This window comes from Anabrus simplex, chromosome 5 (genome assembly GCF_040414725.1).
Source record: "Anabrus simplex isolate iqAnaSimp1 chromosome 5, ASM4041472v1, whole genome shotgun sequence".
Classification (NCBI taxonomy): Eukaryota; Metazoa; Arthropoda; class Insecta; order Orthoptera; family Tettigoniidae; genus Anabrus; species Anabrus simplex.
In genome coordinates this window covers 311,035,553-311,055,025 of record NC_090269.1, presented here as the reverse complement: position 1 = coordinate 311,055,025, position 19,473 = coordinate 311,035,553, and the positions used below count along the sequence as shown (strand labels likewise).

The 19,473-nt window shown below is 36.4% G+C and overlaps 1 protein-coding gene across 1 annotated transcript in view; it reads right to left on the bottom strand.

Moving 5' to 3' along the window:
- Positions 1-19,473, bottom strand: part of LOC136874512 (uncharacterized) — a 799,993-nt gene that overhangs the window by 149,930 nt on the left and 630,590 nt on the right. Inside the window, exon 17 of the mRNA XM_068227822.1 lies at positions 11,982-12,179. Coding sequence (XP_068083923.1) covers positions 11,982-12,179 — 198 coding nt within the window. The remainder of the gene's footprint in view (positions 1-11,981; positions 12,180-19,473) is intronic.

The following is a 19,473-nucleotide window of genomic DNA, read 5'->3' as shown; positions in this document are numbered from 1 at the left end:
TGTACCATAAGACGTCAGATTTAGCGGCCTAAAATGGCTTGTCATATGATATCTGAGCTATTCATGGGTCAGACTGAGTTAGAAACGTTGAATAGGATAACATTTTTGTAGGATTATCTCACATTGCATTAGTTTTCAGATAATTATGTGACAGCTACATACATAGCATTTGGCTCACATATGGCTACTGGGTGGGCCAATTTTCATGTAGGGTTTGATGATTCTGTCTTTCTTATAAGTGATTGAAAGTATGAATTATGCATGTGAAAAGTCCAAATTTACTTAACATTGAGAAATAGACAAAAATCAAACGTAAAAGGTATACAGATACAACAAAAAGTCATAAGACCAAGGTTGTAGATCGCTCCAAATTGAATGGAGATTGTGCCTTCCCTTATGTGATAGGACTTCGCGAAGATCTGCACCATCATTAAAATTGCCTCCATATTTTGATATTCTTTGGGGAAAAAGTGAAAAATTTAAAGCTCTTGGAAATGTTCTGTCCGTTACAGGCTAAAACGTATAATTTTGCCAAATTTCTGTTTTCTTGTTCATCTGGCAGATTATGCCGCAATGTTGATTTTGGGCGAGGAGGGTTAAAATTAGGACTTTCAGGAAACTAAACCAAAAAATTATGCAGATGGTTGTTATTATTACCCCTTAAACGCGTAGCTGTGTGAACATTTCGCCAAAATAGTCAATGTACAGGCGCACAGTCATTAGGATTTTACTTATATAGATAGATAAGGAATCTGCTCCATGTACAACACCTTTTGGTCTATGTCTGCTGGACTTACCCTGCAAAACTGACCATTCGCGATATCTCCCTTATTAATCTTTCTGTCGAAAAAATACACATGAAAAAAAGTTTTAGAAATGGATTTCCAACAAATTTGGTTGATTTCCAGTCAGGTTGGTCATGTACTGTATATATTGTGGAAGAGTAAATTCACCATTTCGGTTCCCTATAAACCGCCAGTCCATTCCAGGAACAGGAAACGTTATTGACCTTTAAAATCTACCTTTGGAAAGGTGGATGCTAAATATAAAGTTTGGTTCAAATATCTTCAATAGTTTTCAAGTTGTAAGAAATACGCTCAACACGCGACCGTTCTTAAGTTAAGTCCGGTTAATGATATCTTCCTTATAAATCCTCTTACCGAAATGATGAACATGAGAAAAAAGGTTTAAAAATTAATTTCCATTAAGGCAGGTAAATTTCTATTAAGTTTGGTTGTGTATATTTTGTGGTAGTGCAAAATCATGGTTTCGGTTTTGTATAAACCCCCCAGTCATTTCATGGAGTTAGAAACAATATTTGTCCTGAAACCTACCCAAGGACAGGAGGATTCTAAATATGAATTTTGGTGTAAATATATCCAGTAGTTTCCAAGTTAAAGACAAACAGACTGACAAACAGAAAAACAGACACCAAAGCTAAAAATATGCAGATGGTCATTAGTACACCTGAAAAGGGGTAACTGTACAGAAATGTCGCCAAAATAGTCAATGTACAGACACACTCTAGAAGTGCAGACCTTTATTTCGAAAGTTACTGCTTTGAAACTCTGCGATATATCTGCAAATGGACCTCACCATCAGACGCCTCTTTCAGTGTTCTACATGGTTTGTCCCATGACATCTTCTCGTATCTCCTATATTTATGGGTTAGATTGAGTTAGAAACATTGGGTGTGAAATTTTGTACAGTTTTCGCATACTACTGTATATTTGTGATACTCATGTGACAGATAGAATCATAAAATTTGGCTATCACATTACCACTGGTCATGCCAATGTGCGTGCCGAATGTCATGATTCTATCATTTCTATAAGTGTGCCAAATTAATGTTAACATATACGTGTGAAAGTACAAAATTAACTTGAAATCGAGAAATACAACTCTATTTAACGTATAAGGAATAGAAATACGATAAAAAGTCATAGGACCAAAGTTGTAGATCTCTCCAAAATGAAACGTGATTGTGCTTTCTGATTTGTGATAAGACTTACAGATTAGCCACCAGTTATCCCGAAACGAAGGTGTGCACCGTCGTTAAGATTGCATCCATATTTTGATATTTTCCGGGGCCGAAAGTTATCCGCAGAATAGCCGATTAAAAATAGTTGTAACTTCTAGCAGTGGTTATATTAGTGCAGGCAATAGACAGGGTATTTCAAGTAGCGTTCAACTGTTCCACCAATCAAGAAGGTAATAATTTCTTTGAATAATGCAATACTGTTGTAAATTTTGTTTAAAGAAAGGATTTCAACAGAATATACAGTATTTCGCTGGCAAAATAGCTACCAGTCATTGCATTGTTATCAATTATTGTTGCTCTTCGCATTCAAATATTGCATTGTTGGTTACAGTTATGAACAAAGGTGTAGTGTAGTCAAGAAAATATCAGCTGATTTCTGTATTCTAATCATTTGTAGCTCTGAGTAGGTAGTTCAAGTGTCTGTAATTTATACTTCGCACCCTCGATCTTTCAGTATTTAACCTGTCATTGGTCAAGGATGTATACATTTGGTGTATTATACAAATGAAAAGGTCCTCTGCTTGGTTTCCAAAATAAACTTCAATGATTTGTATATAAAAAATTCTTGCATCTACTACAGCAAATATCTTCAAACCATACTTTGCCGGTGAGGGTTTTTTCATATATTCCTTGAAACAACACCTTCCTTGAAATAACTCTAACATTTTGTCATATAGCAGGTTATTTCTTCAACAACCGACACTGGAAAAATGATGTTCCATACTTCAGTAATTGTCTTTGAATTCCTGGCCTCCCCTGTCACTCCTGCAAGGTGAATTGCGATGCTCTTTCTTGGTCTGTGTCTGCACTGATTTGGTGTATGGATTCTCCATTGCATTATCTTGCCAGGGCGAGTGTAATGAGGCCAAGAACTAATGGCACTTTTCTCCTCTTCACCATCTTCAGAAGGTTGTTCACTTTCGCTGTTGTGGTCATTATTTACAACCTCATCTATCTCAGAATCATCAGAACTGTTACTGACCTGAAACATATTCCCTGCATGGACCAACTTCTCTTCAAGCTAATTAGCCTTTTGATTTTCAACACTCATATTGTAAACAAAGTAAACAATAATTAAAACTGGGTGATTAATCATAAGAATTCTTAGAATTTGGCAAGCCAAACATAAAATATGGAAATTGAGATTCAAACAAAATAAGTAAAAAATGAACAACACGGATGGCTTAGGGTGAGTGCTCTGCTCACTGCTAAGTAGTAGTGCACATTTCAGTAGCATTGAACTCACTAAAGGTGATGTAGTTGCATTCTGACTAATCCCCCTCACTCCTGACATTCCAGTGAAAAACTACTCATAGTTACATGCCACTATCTGCGGCTTCTGGACTTTCACAAAAAAAATTATTTTAATAGTGAATGCCACGCTCACCCCTTGACCAACGGTGGGTTAAGAGCGGTTAGCTTATAATAATAATAATAATAATAATAATAATAATAATAATAATAATAATAATAATAATAATAATAATAATAATAATAATAATAATAATAATAATAATAATAATAATAATAATAATAATAATAATAATAATAATAATAATAATAATAATAATAATAATAATAATAATAATAATAATAATAATAATAATAATGATAATGATAATAATAATAATAATAATAATAATAATAATAATAATAATAATAATAATAATAATAATAATAATAATCAAAATTCCGATATCCCAATAATTGCAAGTCCCCGGCGTAGCTCTGAGGGAAGATTTTTGAGAAATGATTGTAGACAACCTCTTATTTTTAGGCATTTAAGGACTCTTTTATTCTCCGTTCTGCAGAGTAGGAAAAATAATAGTAATCTACCAGCTGTAATAATCATGTAACCACATTTCAGTTATTTCATAGTGTAGATACGGTATATTAGATAGTAACTCGCTTGTTATAATCATGTGTATCTTTGTGTATGGTAACCGTTTTGATACTTTTCATTTCTATTACAGCATAGTAGGATAAAATAATACTAATATTAAACTGCCTATGCATTTAACTTTGTTGGTAACTCCTGAGTAGTTCTTGCAATTTTCAAACTTTAATTGCAATTTTCATTCCTGTTTGTGCTTGGTAATAACCTACTGTAATTAGGATATATCTGAACGTAGTTTTAAAATTATTGTAGTGTATTGTAGTACCTTATTAGAAATTAGCATGCTTATTCTCTTATTGTAATTAGGATACATCTGAACATAGTTTAAATATTATGGTAGTGTATTGTAACTTATTAGGAATTACCGCACTTTTTCTCTCTAATTAACGGCAATTTTCATCCTGTTAGGGTGTTGTAGGATAAAAATATACTGTAGTACGACTAAGTAGTATTGTAGTGCAGTAGTATATTAATTACCTTATTGTCGTGTGATCTTTGTGTACTAACCGTTTCTTTTCATTATTCCATAAAGAATGGCTAAGGAGTGCAAGTGTAGGAACTGTGGGTGTGGCCAGGCATTAAGGAGTATGAGGGAGGAGTTGGGGCCTCCCACAAACAATGTACAGGATACAGTAGGTGTAAAATAGGGATGGAAAGGAAAGGGGGGAATTGTAGAAGACAGGTGGTCTAATGTTTTAAGTGGAAGGACGTTGCAGGCTAAGGGTCCTATTCAGGATCAGAATTGAGGACAGGTGTCAGTGAGAAATCGGTATGAGTCACTGCAGGTAGAACAACAGAGGGAAGATGAGGAACAGGGAACTGTTACTGAAAAGTGTGGAAGTAGGAGGAAAGGAAAAGATAGGAAAGGGAAATGTAGGGTAGAGGATAGGAAAAGACAGGTAAAACAGGGTCATGGGAGGGAGAAAAGGGAGGAGGAAGTAGCTTCTGCAGCTATCAGGAAGGATAGGCCTGACCAAGAGGGGAGGGGATCAAATGAGGTGGGTAGGGTTGAGGCTCTGGTTATGGGGCATTCCGTTGTTAGACATGTGCGGAAAGTGTGTGGAGGAAAGGGAACCAGGGTAGAGTGTTATCCAGGTTTTATGTTATGGCAGATGTTGAGGAAAGCAGAAGAGAAGGAAGAGGGAAAGAAGAAAGTGGTAGTGTTTCACATTGGTAGCAACAACATAAGGCAAGCAGGTATTAATACCAACATAGTTGGGGATGTGTGGGATCTGGTAAATGCAGCTCAAATAAAGTTTAAGGAGGTGGAGATTGTTATCAATGGAATACTGTGTAGGAGCGATACTGACTGGATGGTGATTGGGGATTTAAAGGAGATTATGGAGTAGGTATGTGGGAAACTGGGAGTGAGATTTCCAGATCCTAATCGGTGAGTAGGAGATGGGAATCTGTGCTCAGATGGCCTTCACTTAAACTGCAGTGGTACGTTTAAGTTAGGAAACTTGCTTAGAAGGGTTATAGGCAGGTACATTCAGGGAAATCGGTGGCTGACTTATCAAAGAAGGAGCAGTTGTCAGTAGGTGTGTACTTCTTTGATGATAAGGAAAACAAAATTCGAGAAAGTTTGCGGGCTTCATGGAGCTTGTTTTCAATACTGTCACTACTGCGTCAGGAACTGACAAGTTCCTGGTGGAAAAAAACTTGACCCACCGAAATGTGTTGGACACAGATATGATTGTATGATTGTACAATCATGGCTAGCAAGGTTGGAGAGAGATAAATCAATTTAAAAAAAATAATATTATTAAGACATTTTCTCCATTGCACCTCACACAGATTCTATCTTCTTGTGAACAACGTGAACAGTATGCCCAAATTATGCAATATTATCCCTACTATAAAACAAATTTTAAGGTTTTGCAAAGAGTCAGTGTTAAGAAAAATATAAGCTCTGAGCATTCCACTTTTTCTGAGATAAGATAGTCCCCAAAATACAAAAACAAAACAAAAAAAAAAATTGCAATTTTAAAAGAATATGTTGTGAGGATTGTTGAAGGGTTGGGGAAGCTGTCACTTGAAAGAAACACTCACATAAGGAGACAGGAAATTCAGCTACATCGTGCTGCAATAAAACCTGAATTCATTGAGCCTGTTGCTCTAATAGCCAGGAATTCCTTCATATTGCAGACTGGCAAATACTCTTCAGTCCAAAAGTCTGGACTTGCTCCAATACTCAGATCATATCAAAAGGATCCTCAGAGTGATAAAAGCCCACCATGAAGCAGATCAAGTTCTTACAGATATTTTATAGGTTACTATTAAGATTACAGGGGGAGTTGGCCATGTGGTTAGGGGCACACAGCTGTGAGCTTGCATCCGGGAGATAGTGGGTTCGAACCCCACTGTCAGCAGCCCTGAAGATTGTTTTCAGTGGTTTTATATTTTTATACCAGACAAATGCTGGGGCTGTATCTTAACCCTCCATTACACGCGCCGCGGAGTGAGAGTCCGCACTTTATTATTCTTTGGTATCATAGGCCGAAAATGCAAGGCAGAACAAGCTGCCTTCTTGTAGCTTCCTTCTACAACAATACAAAGGCCGTGACGATGTGAGAATGTCTGAGTAATCGCCGAGCTGTTGATTACGGAAGTTTATATTGTCAACTGCAGACTTGCGGAGTCTGAGTCCGCAGGCGTGTATTGGTGAGTTGTTAGTCTTACTCACTCTTTTGTTAAGTCATCCATTCTTCCGTTATTATTTATTATAAAATTATGTACTTTTATTACCTACAAGTGTAGTAGTGGGCTTATTTTGATATATTTTCTACTTGTGATTATTTACAGTGGGATAAACATGATATTACAAAATGAGCGATGAATAATTATTTTGTGTCCTCTTTCCAAGGAGTTGGGGCGATTTATTCCGAGAGTTATGGATCAAATCGAGTAGTCATTGGACGACGATGAAGTTGGTGCATGTGATGATAGCGATCGGGACGTCGTAAACGATAGTGATCATAATTCTGAGAGCAAACAGTCCACGCACGAAGAGGACGTGACTGAAAGTGAACAGCATGGAATATATGTTGGAAATGACGGGGCCGAGTGGAATCATCGCCCTGCAATAGAAAGTTCAGACAACCTGAAGATAATATTATAAAACATTTCCCTGGAGTAGTAGGAGTTGCCATGAATACTGAGATGCCAGCTGAAGCTCTGCAATTGTTCTTTACTGACGAAATGCTACACGAAATCGTAACATGCACAAATGGCTATATATACCCTTGTGTCATACAAGTCAAGGAAAGACAAAGTTGTATTGGTTCTATCTACTCTCCACGAAGACCATTCTATTGATGACGATTCAGATGGATCAAAACCCTCAATGATTACCTTCTATAATGACACGAAGTCGGGCGTTGATAAGGTGGATGAAATGAAATGCACTTACTCCATGGCAAGAACATCACGATGTCGTGACTTCTTCCATGCGATATACATCGACTAATAGAATGTAACGATTACAATTTTATTCCAAGGAGTAAATTAATAACCAATTATTGTTAATTTACAATTAGGTTTGCCAAGTCCTGTGATTTGCAGTTGATAACTTCTAATTTATCGTAAAGGACTGAAATGTTCTTGTAAATGTAGATTTTATACACATTTATCATTATAAATAAAATCAAATAAAGTAATTACGACGTAAGACAGATTGAAAAAAGAGAGAAATAAGGAATTCTTGAAAAAAGAATTGAAATGAAAGGAATGGAAGCTTACAAATAATCACGGACTGTCAGTCCGCGCGCGTGTAGTGGTGTTACAACAGAGCACGCGTTTAACGGAGGGTTAATTAAGGTCACAGCCACTTCCATCCCACTCCTAGGCCTTTCCTATCCCATCATCGCCATAAGACTTATCTGTGTCAGTGCGATGTAAAGCAAATTGTAAAAAAAAAAAAAAAGAAAAGGAGTAAAGAAACTAAGATGATTGCTAATTTGTGTGTGGTTAGGTGATTGGAATTGTTGTCTATTGTGTGTGATGTTTGAGTGGGTTTCCTGCATATTTTATGTGGCAATTTTACTGATTGTGATGTCTAAAAAGTTGATCTTCCCATTTCTTTCTAGTTTTATTGTGAACCTGACTGTACTGCATATAGTTTAATGTGTCAAGTAAGTCTGATGCTATTAACTTGAAAAGCATGTCATCAACATATCTGCTCCGTGCAGTATTTCTTTGGAATGTTGTTCAGTTTAGAGTTTGTTCTCAATGTTATTTAGGAATATGTTTGCTATTATTCCTGATTAAGATAAACCTATGGCTAAACTTTCTTTCTGTGAATATATTTTTTGTTGTTGAACATAACTGTATTTAGCTTTAAGGGTGTTTATAACAGATTGATAATTTCTTTTGTTTGTTTTGGTGAACTGTTTTCCTCTCTAAGATATTTTTCTATAATTTTAATAAGTTCTTCTGTTGGTATGTTAGTGTACATTTTGGTGATGTGAAGAGATATCATTCTTGTGCTTTCTGTTATTTTAAGTCAATTACATTCCTTTATTAGTTCTAATGTGCTTTTAATTGACCTGTCATTTTAGATATTTTTTCTTTTAGCATTTTGTTGGTTAGTTTATATATATATAAAACTTGGTGCATTTTTGAAATTTACTCTTGGTCGGATAGTATATGTGCCTGTGTGTATTTTTGTGTATGCTCTTAGTGTTGGGATCTTGGGATCTGTGATGATAAGTTTTTCTTTCTGTCTTTGGTGAGGATGAAATCAGTTTTTTTTTTTTTTGATCGCTTGTTTTATATTGCTTTGAAATTTATTGGCTGAGTTGCATTTGACATGTTTTATCCATAGCACCAGTATGGCACATTTTTATTATTTCCTCATAGCGAAAGTGTTACTGCATCAAATTTGTAATGCAGTGACGGAAGGACATATTATCAATAACTGGATATTCTGTGTTTTTGTCCTATATGATCTCCATTTTCTTTTTGTGGTTACTTATTCCTTGACTAAATATTCTGCTACCTAGCAAAAAAAGAAAAAAACCCACATACACAGTTTTCAATTTTTATTTGTTTTTATTTTTTATTTTTTTGTGAAATGTGAAATTAGTTCTGTTCCTAGGAGAGGACGCCAAAGAAGGTGTGCTGTTTTACAAAGCACTGCAGATGTCAGAGCTCAAACTAGGGATCAAGTCAATACTTTCCACAATAGGAAAAGAAGTCTGAACACTATTCATAATGAATCCTCCATTGAATTATACTGGAAAGGGTTATGAAATGAAATCTGTATGTACTGCCAAGCACAACATTTCACAGCAGAAATGGTAAATGGACATTTTAATTCGTGTTGTCACAATAGTTTGGTTTATTTTCCACAATCTCAAGTACACGATGTACTTAAAGGTATGATATTACATGATAATGATTTCATGAACCATATAAGGCAGTACAATGTCCTCTGCATTCTTTTCTGTCAACCTAACCACGTTACAGGATTAGGCCTTACTGTTTTAAGATTCAGGGCATAATTCATACATATATTTCAGATTTATTGCCTACTGAAAATTGCTGAGCATTATACAGCCAGCTTTGTAGGGTAGATTCAAGTCTTGCGAACAGAATTTGTTGTGAAAATCCTATAAATTCCTCTCTTAATCCAGAGACAATTGAAAGACTCTCCAACAGTTTGCCAACCAACCCATACGCTACATCATATCATAATACTGGCAAAGCAATGAGACAAGAAATAAGTTTGCTGCTATTGCTGCGACACACCACTAGTTTATTTCGAAAATCGTTAAATATCTTCACACTTATAAAAATAGATGAATAAAATATTTTTAAATACATTTATTCACAAATCATTAAATACCTTAACAGTTATAAAAATAGATGAAGAAATATACATAAATGATTCAGTTTTTATCCTGACTGTTTTTATACTCTTTGGAAGAGTTCGGGCAATGGCAGGCCTTTACATCTTAGAACCCAAGCATTTAATGTGACTGCCATATTTATTTGATTGTTGGCTGACCTCTTTTCACTTTTTTCCTTCGTTCAAAATATGACTCTCAGCTTAGAATCAATACTGTTAACACGACGAGTAAAGTAGGTGACTCTTTATTGATGTAATAGGAAAAAGTTTCAAAAAATAACTGCAGAAGCCGCCACAAGTTTTCACCTTCATGTAGACTCAGGCTTGGTTTCATCAACAAGAAAAGCAAAGTAATCTCCGCACAGGCCATGAAGGCCATTGGAGGGATGAAAGGTAAAAGCTTTCACTATCACCTCAGCACTTGGTAGGGTAGAGAGAGTGGTTAGCTCTAAGCTCAGTCGCTTTTGCCAACAGAATTAATCTGGTACTCTTTTTTGGTGTTGCCTGAGTGAACAAACATCAGGGGTGTACCTCCGGAAGTGGAAATCTCATTTCTTAAATTTTTCGACTTCCTGACGGGGAATCAAACCCACATTCTTCTGGATGAACAAAGCACGCCTTTACCGCCTTGGCCAAGTAACCCCTTGGTTTCATCAATAGTTGTTATATATATACTAACAAGTTGTTAGTCAACATCATGTTAAAAATGTTGAATGCATTAAGATTCTTGTGTGTTTTAAACTTTTCCTGAGAAATGTTAGCTAACACATTAACTCTTTTGAGAGTTACGAACAGTGCAAATGTAGATGGCACTGGCAGAATGAAGTGGTTTTTGAGCATGCTCTGATGCAATTTTGATTGAATACAGCTGTAGAACATGGAGTGTAAGTTCAACATAAACAAAATGTCTGAACATGTGATTTGTACTCCCCAGCTAAGAATGGGAAACCATGTTTTACTGACCTCTGTCATACTTTCCATGCTGTGCTGTGTCATGATGTATGCTATATTATAACAGTTTTGAGGCCTTGTTTCAGGATTAAAATGTGAGGTTGTAAGATACATTCTTAAAAGTTATAACCTACCAGGATCCTTTTGTAACTTGTCTCCACTTCAAACTGTGCTCTGATATGGGAGTTGTTAAATACTGTGCTGTCATTTACAGAACTTGACCATCTAGTAACTACATCCCTCATTTGGAGGTAAGGATAATTTTTAATCACTTGAACATTAATAGAAAAAGTATTCCTTCTGATTATGGCATACTTCAGCTCTATTGCCTCCAGGTGATTGGATTCTTATGAGTGTACTACAGTATCTGTTGCACCTAATACACCAGCAAAATGGCAGATTTCATAGAAGTCACGGATAATCTGTTGACATTCTTCTACTGAAGGTAAAGCAAGTTACCTTCTTCACATGGATGCTATTGCTGTAGAAACTCTCCTAACAATTCTACTACAATAACTGAAGCTTTTGAAATTCTAGCACTGTCTCCAAATGTTACACAAAATATCATCAGTCATGTGTTTAAAAAGTGTTTGGTCTTGAATGCAGCTGATGGCACAGAAGATGATGCTCTGTACAAAGACAGTGACAAGAAATAAGTGAGAATACATCTGGATCATCTGATGATGATGACTGACTAAACAATTAAATGGCAGATAACTTATTCCTTATGCTTTGTGTACTTCTTTTACAAATTTCTATTTTTTAAATTTAAATATTTGATTTTCAGTGGTTCGTCTTACGATTAGTGTCGGGTTATAATAAAATAAATGTAGTGACATGTTCACCAGAGATAGATAGTAAGTGAATGTAACAACTGGAGATTCTTCAGTGATTGCCAATCAACAAATTATATTTTTGAGTCAGTAACATTGCCCTGGAAGACTAGAATTTGGAAGCATTTTTATTATTTATTTTTGTGGTAAAAGTACAAGAATATAAAACTGCATTATAAAATTTTGAGCAGAATATATAAAATTCAAAGTTAAAAACAACTTCTGATGCCTAATGTAAGATGTTTGATGTCAGCTGAGCTATAGTCTAATTATAGTCTATTTCATAAGCAAGTGCTTTTTATGGCTTCAAGTGAACCTCTTATAGTTTTTTCTTTTTACTAGTATCTAAAGTAACTCTAAGACTACTCTATAGAGGTGAACTTCAAGGTACATTACCATGCCACCTACTTGGCCGATTCCGATCAGCTTCTTCGGCTAGCAACTTCTCCAGTTTCTCAGGAAGATGACGCTTAGCACACCATACTAGCCCGATGACTCCAAGAACCACTGTCACTGTGATGAGACCTAACCAGAAGGGTTCCTGCAGCATTCGTTCTGACAATGGTTTGTATGGAATGTTGAGCATTCGCCGTTCACACCGTGGACCTAGAACCAAGTTGAGACTCGTTTTACACACTGAAATAAGTACTGATCTTCAACAATTTAAAAATAATCTTGATAAACTAGTAAATTTTTTTTTTTACAGTTATCCTTTTGCCTACTTTTCAGGATGTAACTAAAAATGTGGGAAAACTTTGGGGAGTTGATAGAGGGCATAAAAACAAGTTAAGCATTTAATAGAAACATATTGTCAATTTTGCTTGAATTCTGAGCTACAGTCATAGTTTGCATTGTGGTGTATAGTTTAGGTATAATTGACAACTTACATGACATTTATCCTCACAGAATCTTCTATGAAATGTGCTAAAATTTCTACAAGTACTAATAGAGGTTTTTAAACACTCCTTCATTAACTGCCTTACTCTCTCCCATATTCTAAGTATCTGCTCCATCTACTAACATTATTCTCCAAGTTTCTGGAGATGAATTTGCAGATAATGAATAGCAATAGGTGTTATGAATAGGGTTGTTGACAGCAAAGGCATGCAGCTGTAAAACCTATGCTTCACTTGAAAACATGATTAGATTAATCAGCAAATTGATACAGAGACTTGGGTGTTCCTTTTATGCAACGCACAGGAGACTCCTGTGAATAGTGAGCCAAGGCTACCATTTAAAAAGTGGAAATGATTAACTCTCTGGTGGGCATGCGGCTGCACTCAGTGAGGCAAATTTGTTAGTTTTCACTTTGTTGATGAACATAGTTATTTCCTGCCTCAGAAGCCAAGGTATGCTATGTTCATTATAACAGCACTAGGTTTCAACTCAACTGATCGCCTGTCTGCCTCTTGTCAGTCATATATGGACCGTTGAAGTTGACAGGTACTGTGATGCCACGCTGAGTGAAGCACGCACCTGCTCCAATAACAGTTCCTTTCGCACTTGATGTAGGACGTGTTCGCTTTGTGTGTGCATGTTTTATAGTTCATGCAGCTTGTCCGTTGTGGTGCCTGATTCATATAACTCTTTTTGTTGTAAACATTCCCCTTCACATATAAACCATTTTAAATCTTTTAATCTTTCCATGGCAATCTATACACAGTTTACCACCAGTCACCCAAAAAACTAGGGAATTCTTGATCTAAACAACATAAAAAAATTATTACTTATTTATTTGTTTTGAAAGGGCTGAAAGATTGGCAACCATGGAGGACATGTTTCAAGTTCTTCTATAGCTCTCCGATGATGATTCAGATCTTCAACCTGAATTTGCAAAAGAACTCGAAACTGTAATGTTAAACATAGGGAGAATTTTAGATACAAGGTGGGTTGCTTCCTGGTTCAGAGCTGTCTCAGCTGTCTGGAAAAATATTGAAGTTTCAGTGGTCCATTTCAAAAGTGTCAAAGATGATCCAAAAAGAGACAAAATGGAACAAATCCTATATGGAGGGCTCCTTAAATGCATTACTAATGTTAACTTTGCATTAGACCTTGCACTGATGTGTGATGCACTTTAGGAGTTAGTAGAACTTAATGTTGAATTGCAAGCACGTGGCATCACAATTTATTCTGGCCATAAGAAAATATGCAAGCAAATTATGGTGTTTTCTGAAAGAAAGACAAAGCATGGACCATACCACACTGAAGCCTTGGAAGTGGAAGAACAGTTTGACTCTTGAAAAAGGAGCAAGAAATATAGGGACTTATACTGATGCTGTGAAGTTCTATGAATGCATGGGTAAGCATATGGACAACAGCTTTCTAACTTTAGAAATAGCAAAATGCCAGAATGGGCTAGAGTTTTGGATGCTACAAGTTGGCCAGAAAACCCTGATCTAATATATGGGGAAACAGAAGAACGTGTGTAAATGTTTTAAGCTCAATGACAGGCAAATCCTAAAAGGTTTCTGAGAGTATCTTATGGAGAAGAAATGCCCATTGTCTCTACTTCCCCTTTTTAACATTATGGGCAGCATCCCGATTTCAAAAAGCAAATGTGAATGAGGCTTCTCACAAATGAATTTGATCATGACTCCAACAAGAACATCATTGCATCTTAGCAGAGTTGAAAATCTTATGTTCATCAAGTTGGTTGGCCTTCCATTAACAATTTTAAAATCTATGGACTATGTAAATTCATACTTTCTGAAAGGACGACATCTGATGACTGACACAAAACGTAAGGAGAGAAGGTGTGAAGACAGCAGTGACCATCCTTTACTGCCAGTGTGGAATTTATTGTAAGCAGGTCAGAGACATTACCATACATGTTTATATTTATCTCTTCATTGAATTTTAAAATGTATATTGTAAGGTTGTGATGTTTTGTCAATTTCAAACTGAGAGTACCCTTTAAATATTTTTTTAGGAAAAAAGTGCTATATAGAAGAATGGGAGAAATGAACATAGGCAAGGAGCAACAAATATCCAAGTTTGAGGCCAAGAGAGTAGTATGCTAAATGAAGGGAGGAAAGGCAGTTTGACCTGATAACATTCCAGTGGAAGTATGGGGAGTTTTAGGGCAATAAGCAATATTTCTTCTTACCAATCCATTGAATGATATCATTACTCATGGTACAATCCTAGAAAAATCTACTTATGCGATATTCAAAAACAAGGGGGATATCCAATCATGCAGTAACTACAGAGGCATTGAACTAATGAGCCATTCAGTGAAAGCCTGGAAAAGAGTGATCAATAAGAGACTATGAACTGATGTAGAAACTTGAGAGGAACAGTTTAGATTCATGCCTGACAGGGGAACTATCAATACTACATTTACTGTATGCCAACTAATGGAAAAATATAGAGTGGGAACAAAGAGCTTTCAGTAGTATTCATTGAGTTGGATAAAGCATTTGATGGGATCCTGAGAGACAAATTATGGAGGTGATTGAGGAAAAAGTGTACCTGTGCAATATGTTAAAGTAATCCAAGGTACACTGGAACAGTACAACAAATGTTCAAATGTTGAATGTGTATTAGAAATCTCAGAGCCATTTTTCCAGTAAAGGTGGGAGTTCCAGCACTCAGCATTAGGGATTTAGTGACACAGACTGTAAGGAAGAAAATGCCAGTTTGCCAATGATGTGATTTTATGCACAGACTCACAACATGAAGCAGGTGTGTTGTTGCAGGACTAGAGAAAAGCTCTAGAAGATTGAGGTATGAGGGTGAGAAAAACTGAAATAGAGTTTATGAGTGGTATGAACCATAAACAATCCTTACAAGGAGTGAGGATACCAGCTGTGAAAAATGTTTAACATTTTGGTCCTACAGTAAATGAGAAAGGCAATCTCAAGCAGAATCCAGTCTTGATAGAATGCTTGGAGAAGGGTTTCCAGCTTGTTGTGCAACAAGGGGATTCCAGCTAGACTGAAAGGGAAATACAAAAGGTAATTGTGAGACTATCACTCATACATGAGGCAGTCCATTCCAAAACTCATTTCCAATAAAAAACAAAGAATAAAAAAGAAGTTAATGGTAGCATTGCCTTCTTGGTTAGCCTTGGTTAACCTTATCCCAAAGAAATATGTCACCAAGTTGGGCTATTGTTCCATGACTTGACTCATCTATGGCACTTGTCATTCCAAAACTCACCTTATAAAATCAACCAAGAGCAAAGGCTAATTTCAGAATGTGACTTCATGCTACACTTTACTTGTTTATGTTAGTTATTATTGTACTGTGTTAGTCTTTCATACATTTTTGTGCTCTGAATGCTTAGTATTAGGATGTCAGGAAATATCACTCCTGTTTCAGAAGGTAGAGGGAGATGAATGGAGAGTAATCCGGATTCACATTGGAGTGTTTAATTTATTAGTGAATATCATTATACTGATAGGAAAAATGTGTAATATTGTACTAGTGTGTTTTATTGTAACATTATGTACACAAATTTTTCATTTAATTTTATTTTCTCATTGGATGGTCTGAAATCATCTTATCCAAAATAAAAATTGAATTTATTGATGTTCTACCACTTATATTTATAATTCCTCAATAAGATGACCCTCTGACCTGTGGCTAGTAAGAGGAGATAGGGATGACCAAAAAATAACATGTTCAGAGTGTACAGGAAAATGTGGTCACAGACAGAAACAACTGGATGAAGTTAATCCGCATCACAATCCCACTTAGTGTGGGAATAATAAAGCTGAAGAAGTCCTGAGTACACAATGGCCTTTAAATGACTTCAATGCAACCAGTGAACTAAGGTTAGGAGAACAAGGGTCTGTGAAAATGAAAGACTCCCTAGGCCATGTAAAACTAATACTAACAGAACTATTAAAACTGGAAATTAATATAAATTATTATATTGTAACAATGATTGTTATTCAGTCCACCCGCAATCTCAAGTGTTGACTAAGCATTTGTTAAGACATGAAGGTGGAAGTGTTTAAAGCAAAGCAGCACAATATTTTATTTAGTGGGAGGAGGCTATCCTAAAAAATAATTTGATTTTAAATTCTATTTATTTTAAATGTGAAAATTATGGCTCCAGAACATTAAGCCTTTAAAGATGAGTTCCCAAAAATATTTTTTCCAGGAACGAAAATAAATAATTCTCCTCTACATACAACAAATTTTTTTCTTTTTTTTTTTTTGCTAGTTGCTTTACGTCGCACCGACACAGATAGGTCTGATGGTGACGATGGGACAGGAAAGACTAGGAGTGGGAAGGAAGCGGCCGTGGCCTTAATTAAGGTACAGCCCCAGCATTTGCCTGGCGTGAAAATGGGAAACCACGGAAAACCATTTTCAGGGCTGCCGACAGTGGGGTTCGAACCTACTATCTCCCGAATACTGGATACTGGCCGCACTTAAGCGACTGCAGCTATCGAGCTCGGTCACATACAACAAAGACAACCATGTATGTATTTAGAGAAGTGGGAAAATATATTCCTGTATTACATCCATGCTACACTATTCATATAAAGGCAAACAAATAGTTCATAACAGGGATGTTTCTACTGTTCACAGAGCAGTGACATTAAGCAACCTTTAACCTACTTGTAATTTGCTGTTTTTAAAGTATCAGTCATGGACCTTTTCCAGATATGTTTGATTTAGGCAGTGAGAGGGTTAAATTGTAAATTCTGTGTTGCACTATTAAAAATGAGGTAACTCTAACTACCACATGTATCTCTTTGACTACTTGGTTAAAAACAATGAAATCTCTAGTCATTCATATTAAAATGTCTTATCTCAATATATCTCAATTTATCTCAATATATGAGACTGGTCATCTCCTTATTTTGAACCTTTTCAACAACAGTAATAGCCATTAATAAAGTATCATCATCACCAATGTCATCAGTTTTATGGATATCATGTAGTTATAAATGAAATGATTATTTCACAAGTACTGTAAGGTAAGTTCAAAATATTAAAAATTTGTCCAGCTGAAATTGAAACTGAAATGTAATATGGAAGAATATTAAAATATGGTTTCAAAAATATTTAGTCACAGATTTAGAGGATTAGCTTCAAAATGTTTTAGAAATATTCTGCTTTTGTATTGTTTTCCATGCAATACTTTGCAAATATTTAAATTATTATTGTTTTGCCATTAATGCTTTCACGGCCCGTACTTATATACATGATACTGTATAGGCTCTTGGGCTTATGCCGTGTCAAGAAAATAAGGTGAAATTCTTAACGTTTCGCAGAGAACTGTGCTCTGCGTCCTCAGAAGAAATCTTGACTGTCCACGAGAAAGGATTCTTAAACAATGACACTTTTGAATTTGGATGTTGTAATAGAAGTGGAAATGGTACGTTTATTCACCACCAGATGGCACCCAGGACGTGGCACAACGATAGCATTCAAAGCAGAAGCTGACCGAACCATAACAATCAGACTAAGCGGTTCACATAACGTGTTTGCGTAACATATGACATTGACAGGTGACTGTATAGACACAAGCCTGGAATGAAACATAGGGTGACGAGGAACATACGAATTTGGAAAACACCGAGACAAAATAACAATAGTGAAGGGACAAGGAAGGGAACTACCTACGTAAATTCTTAACGGCTGGCAACCATGTATTACTTAATTGATAGCCAGTGTCCCTGTTGAAATTGTTAGGATTCCTCCATATTTCCACAGCTTTCCATATAATCCTGGACCTGTAGTGTCTAGTGTGGGTAAGAGCTTGAGCATCTTGGAACATGACATCATGACCCCAAGATAGAGCATGCTCAGCTATCGCCAATTTGTCTGGTTGGTTGAGACGGATATTATGTTCATGTTCTTTGATACGGGTACCAATGGACCGGCATGTTTGGCCAATGTATACCTTACCGCAAGTACAGGGAATACGTACAGGGTATACGACACAGGTGACTCAGGTAATTGATAATCCTCAAAACTTACCACACTTTCTCACTGAAGGATGAACCTACATACTGCCAAAGAATGATGAAACTGCTAGTCCAGCCAATTATAGTCCAATAACCTGTTTGCCCACACTCTATAAAATCATCACATTGGTCATCACCAACGTCATCTATGGGCACATACTCCAGTATAACATTTTGACAGAAGAACAAAAAAAAACTGTAAGAGTGGTAGCCAAAAAATGAAATGGCGTATGGCTTTTAGTGCCGGGAGTGTCCGAGGACATGTTCGGCTCGCCAGGTGTAGGTCTTTTGATTTGATGCCCGTAGGCGACCTGCGCGTCATGATGAGTATGAAATGTTGATGAAGATGACACATACACGCATCCCCCGTGCCAGAGAAATTAACCAATGATGGTTAAAATTTGTAACCCTGCCGGGAATTGAACCCGGGGCCCCTGTGACCAAAGGCCAGCATGCTAACCATTTAGTCATGGAGCTGAACAGGGGTGGCCAAGGCTGTAAGGAACAGCTCACAATCAATCATATAATCTTACATCAGACACAGAGGCAGCAATGCAATCTCTTGATGCCTATATTGACTATAGAAAGGCATTTGATATGGTGCCATATAGCTGGCTAATCCACACCCTTAAACTATTCAGTGTAAATAAAACCCTCGTCAATTTTCTTACTACAACAATGCAACTTTGGCATACCAAGATTATCCTGAAGATGAACATCAGCACCACTACCACCACCACCACAGAAACATACGTCATCCCAATCAAACGAAGTATCTTTCAAGGTGATGCTTTGAGTGCACTATGGTTCTGGTTATGTCTCAACCCAGTCTCTGAGACCCTGAAGATGACCAATTATGGATATCAAATAAAAAGGAATAGACATAACCTTCACAAATTAAACCACCTTTTCTACATGGATGACATCAAATTATAGAAACAAATAGATCTCAAATGACTTCCCACATCAAT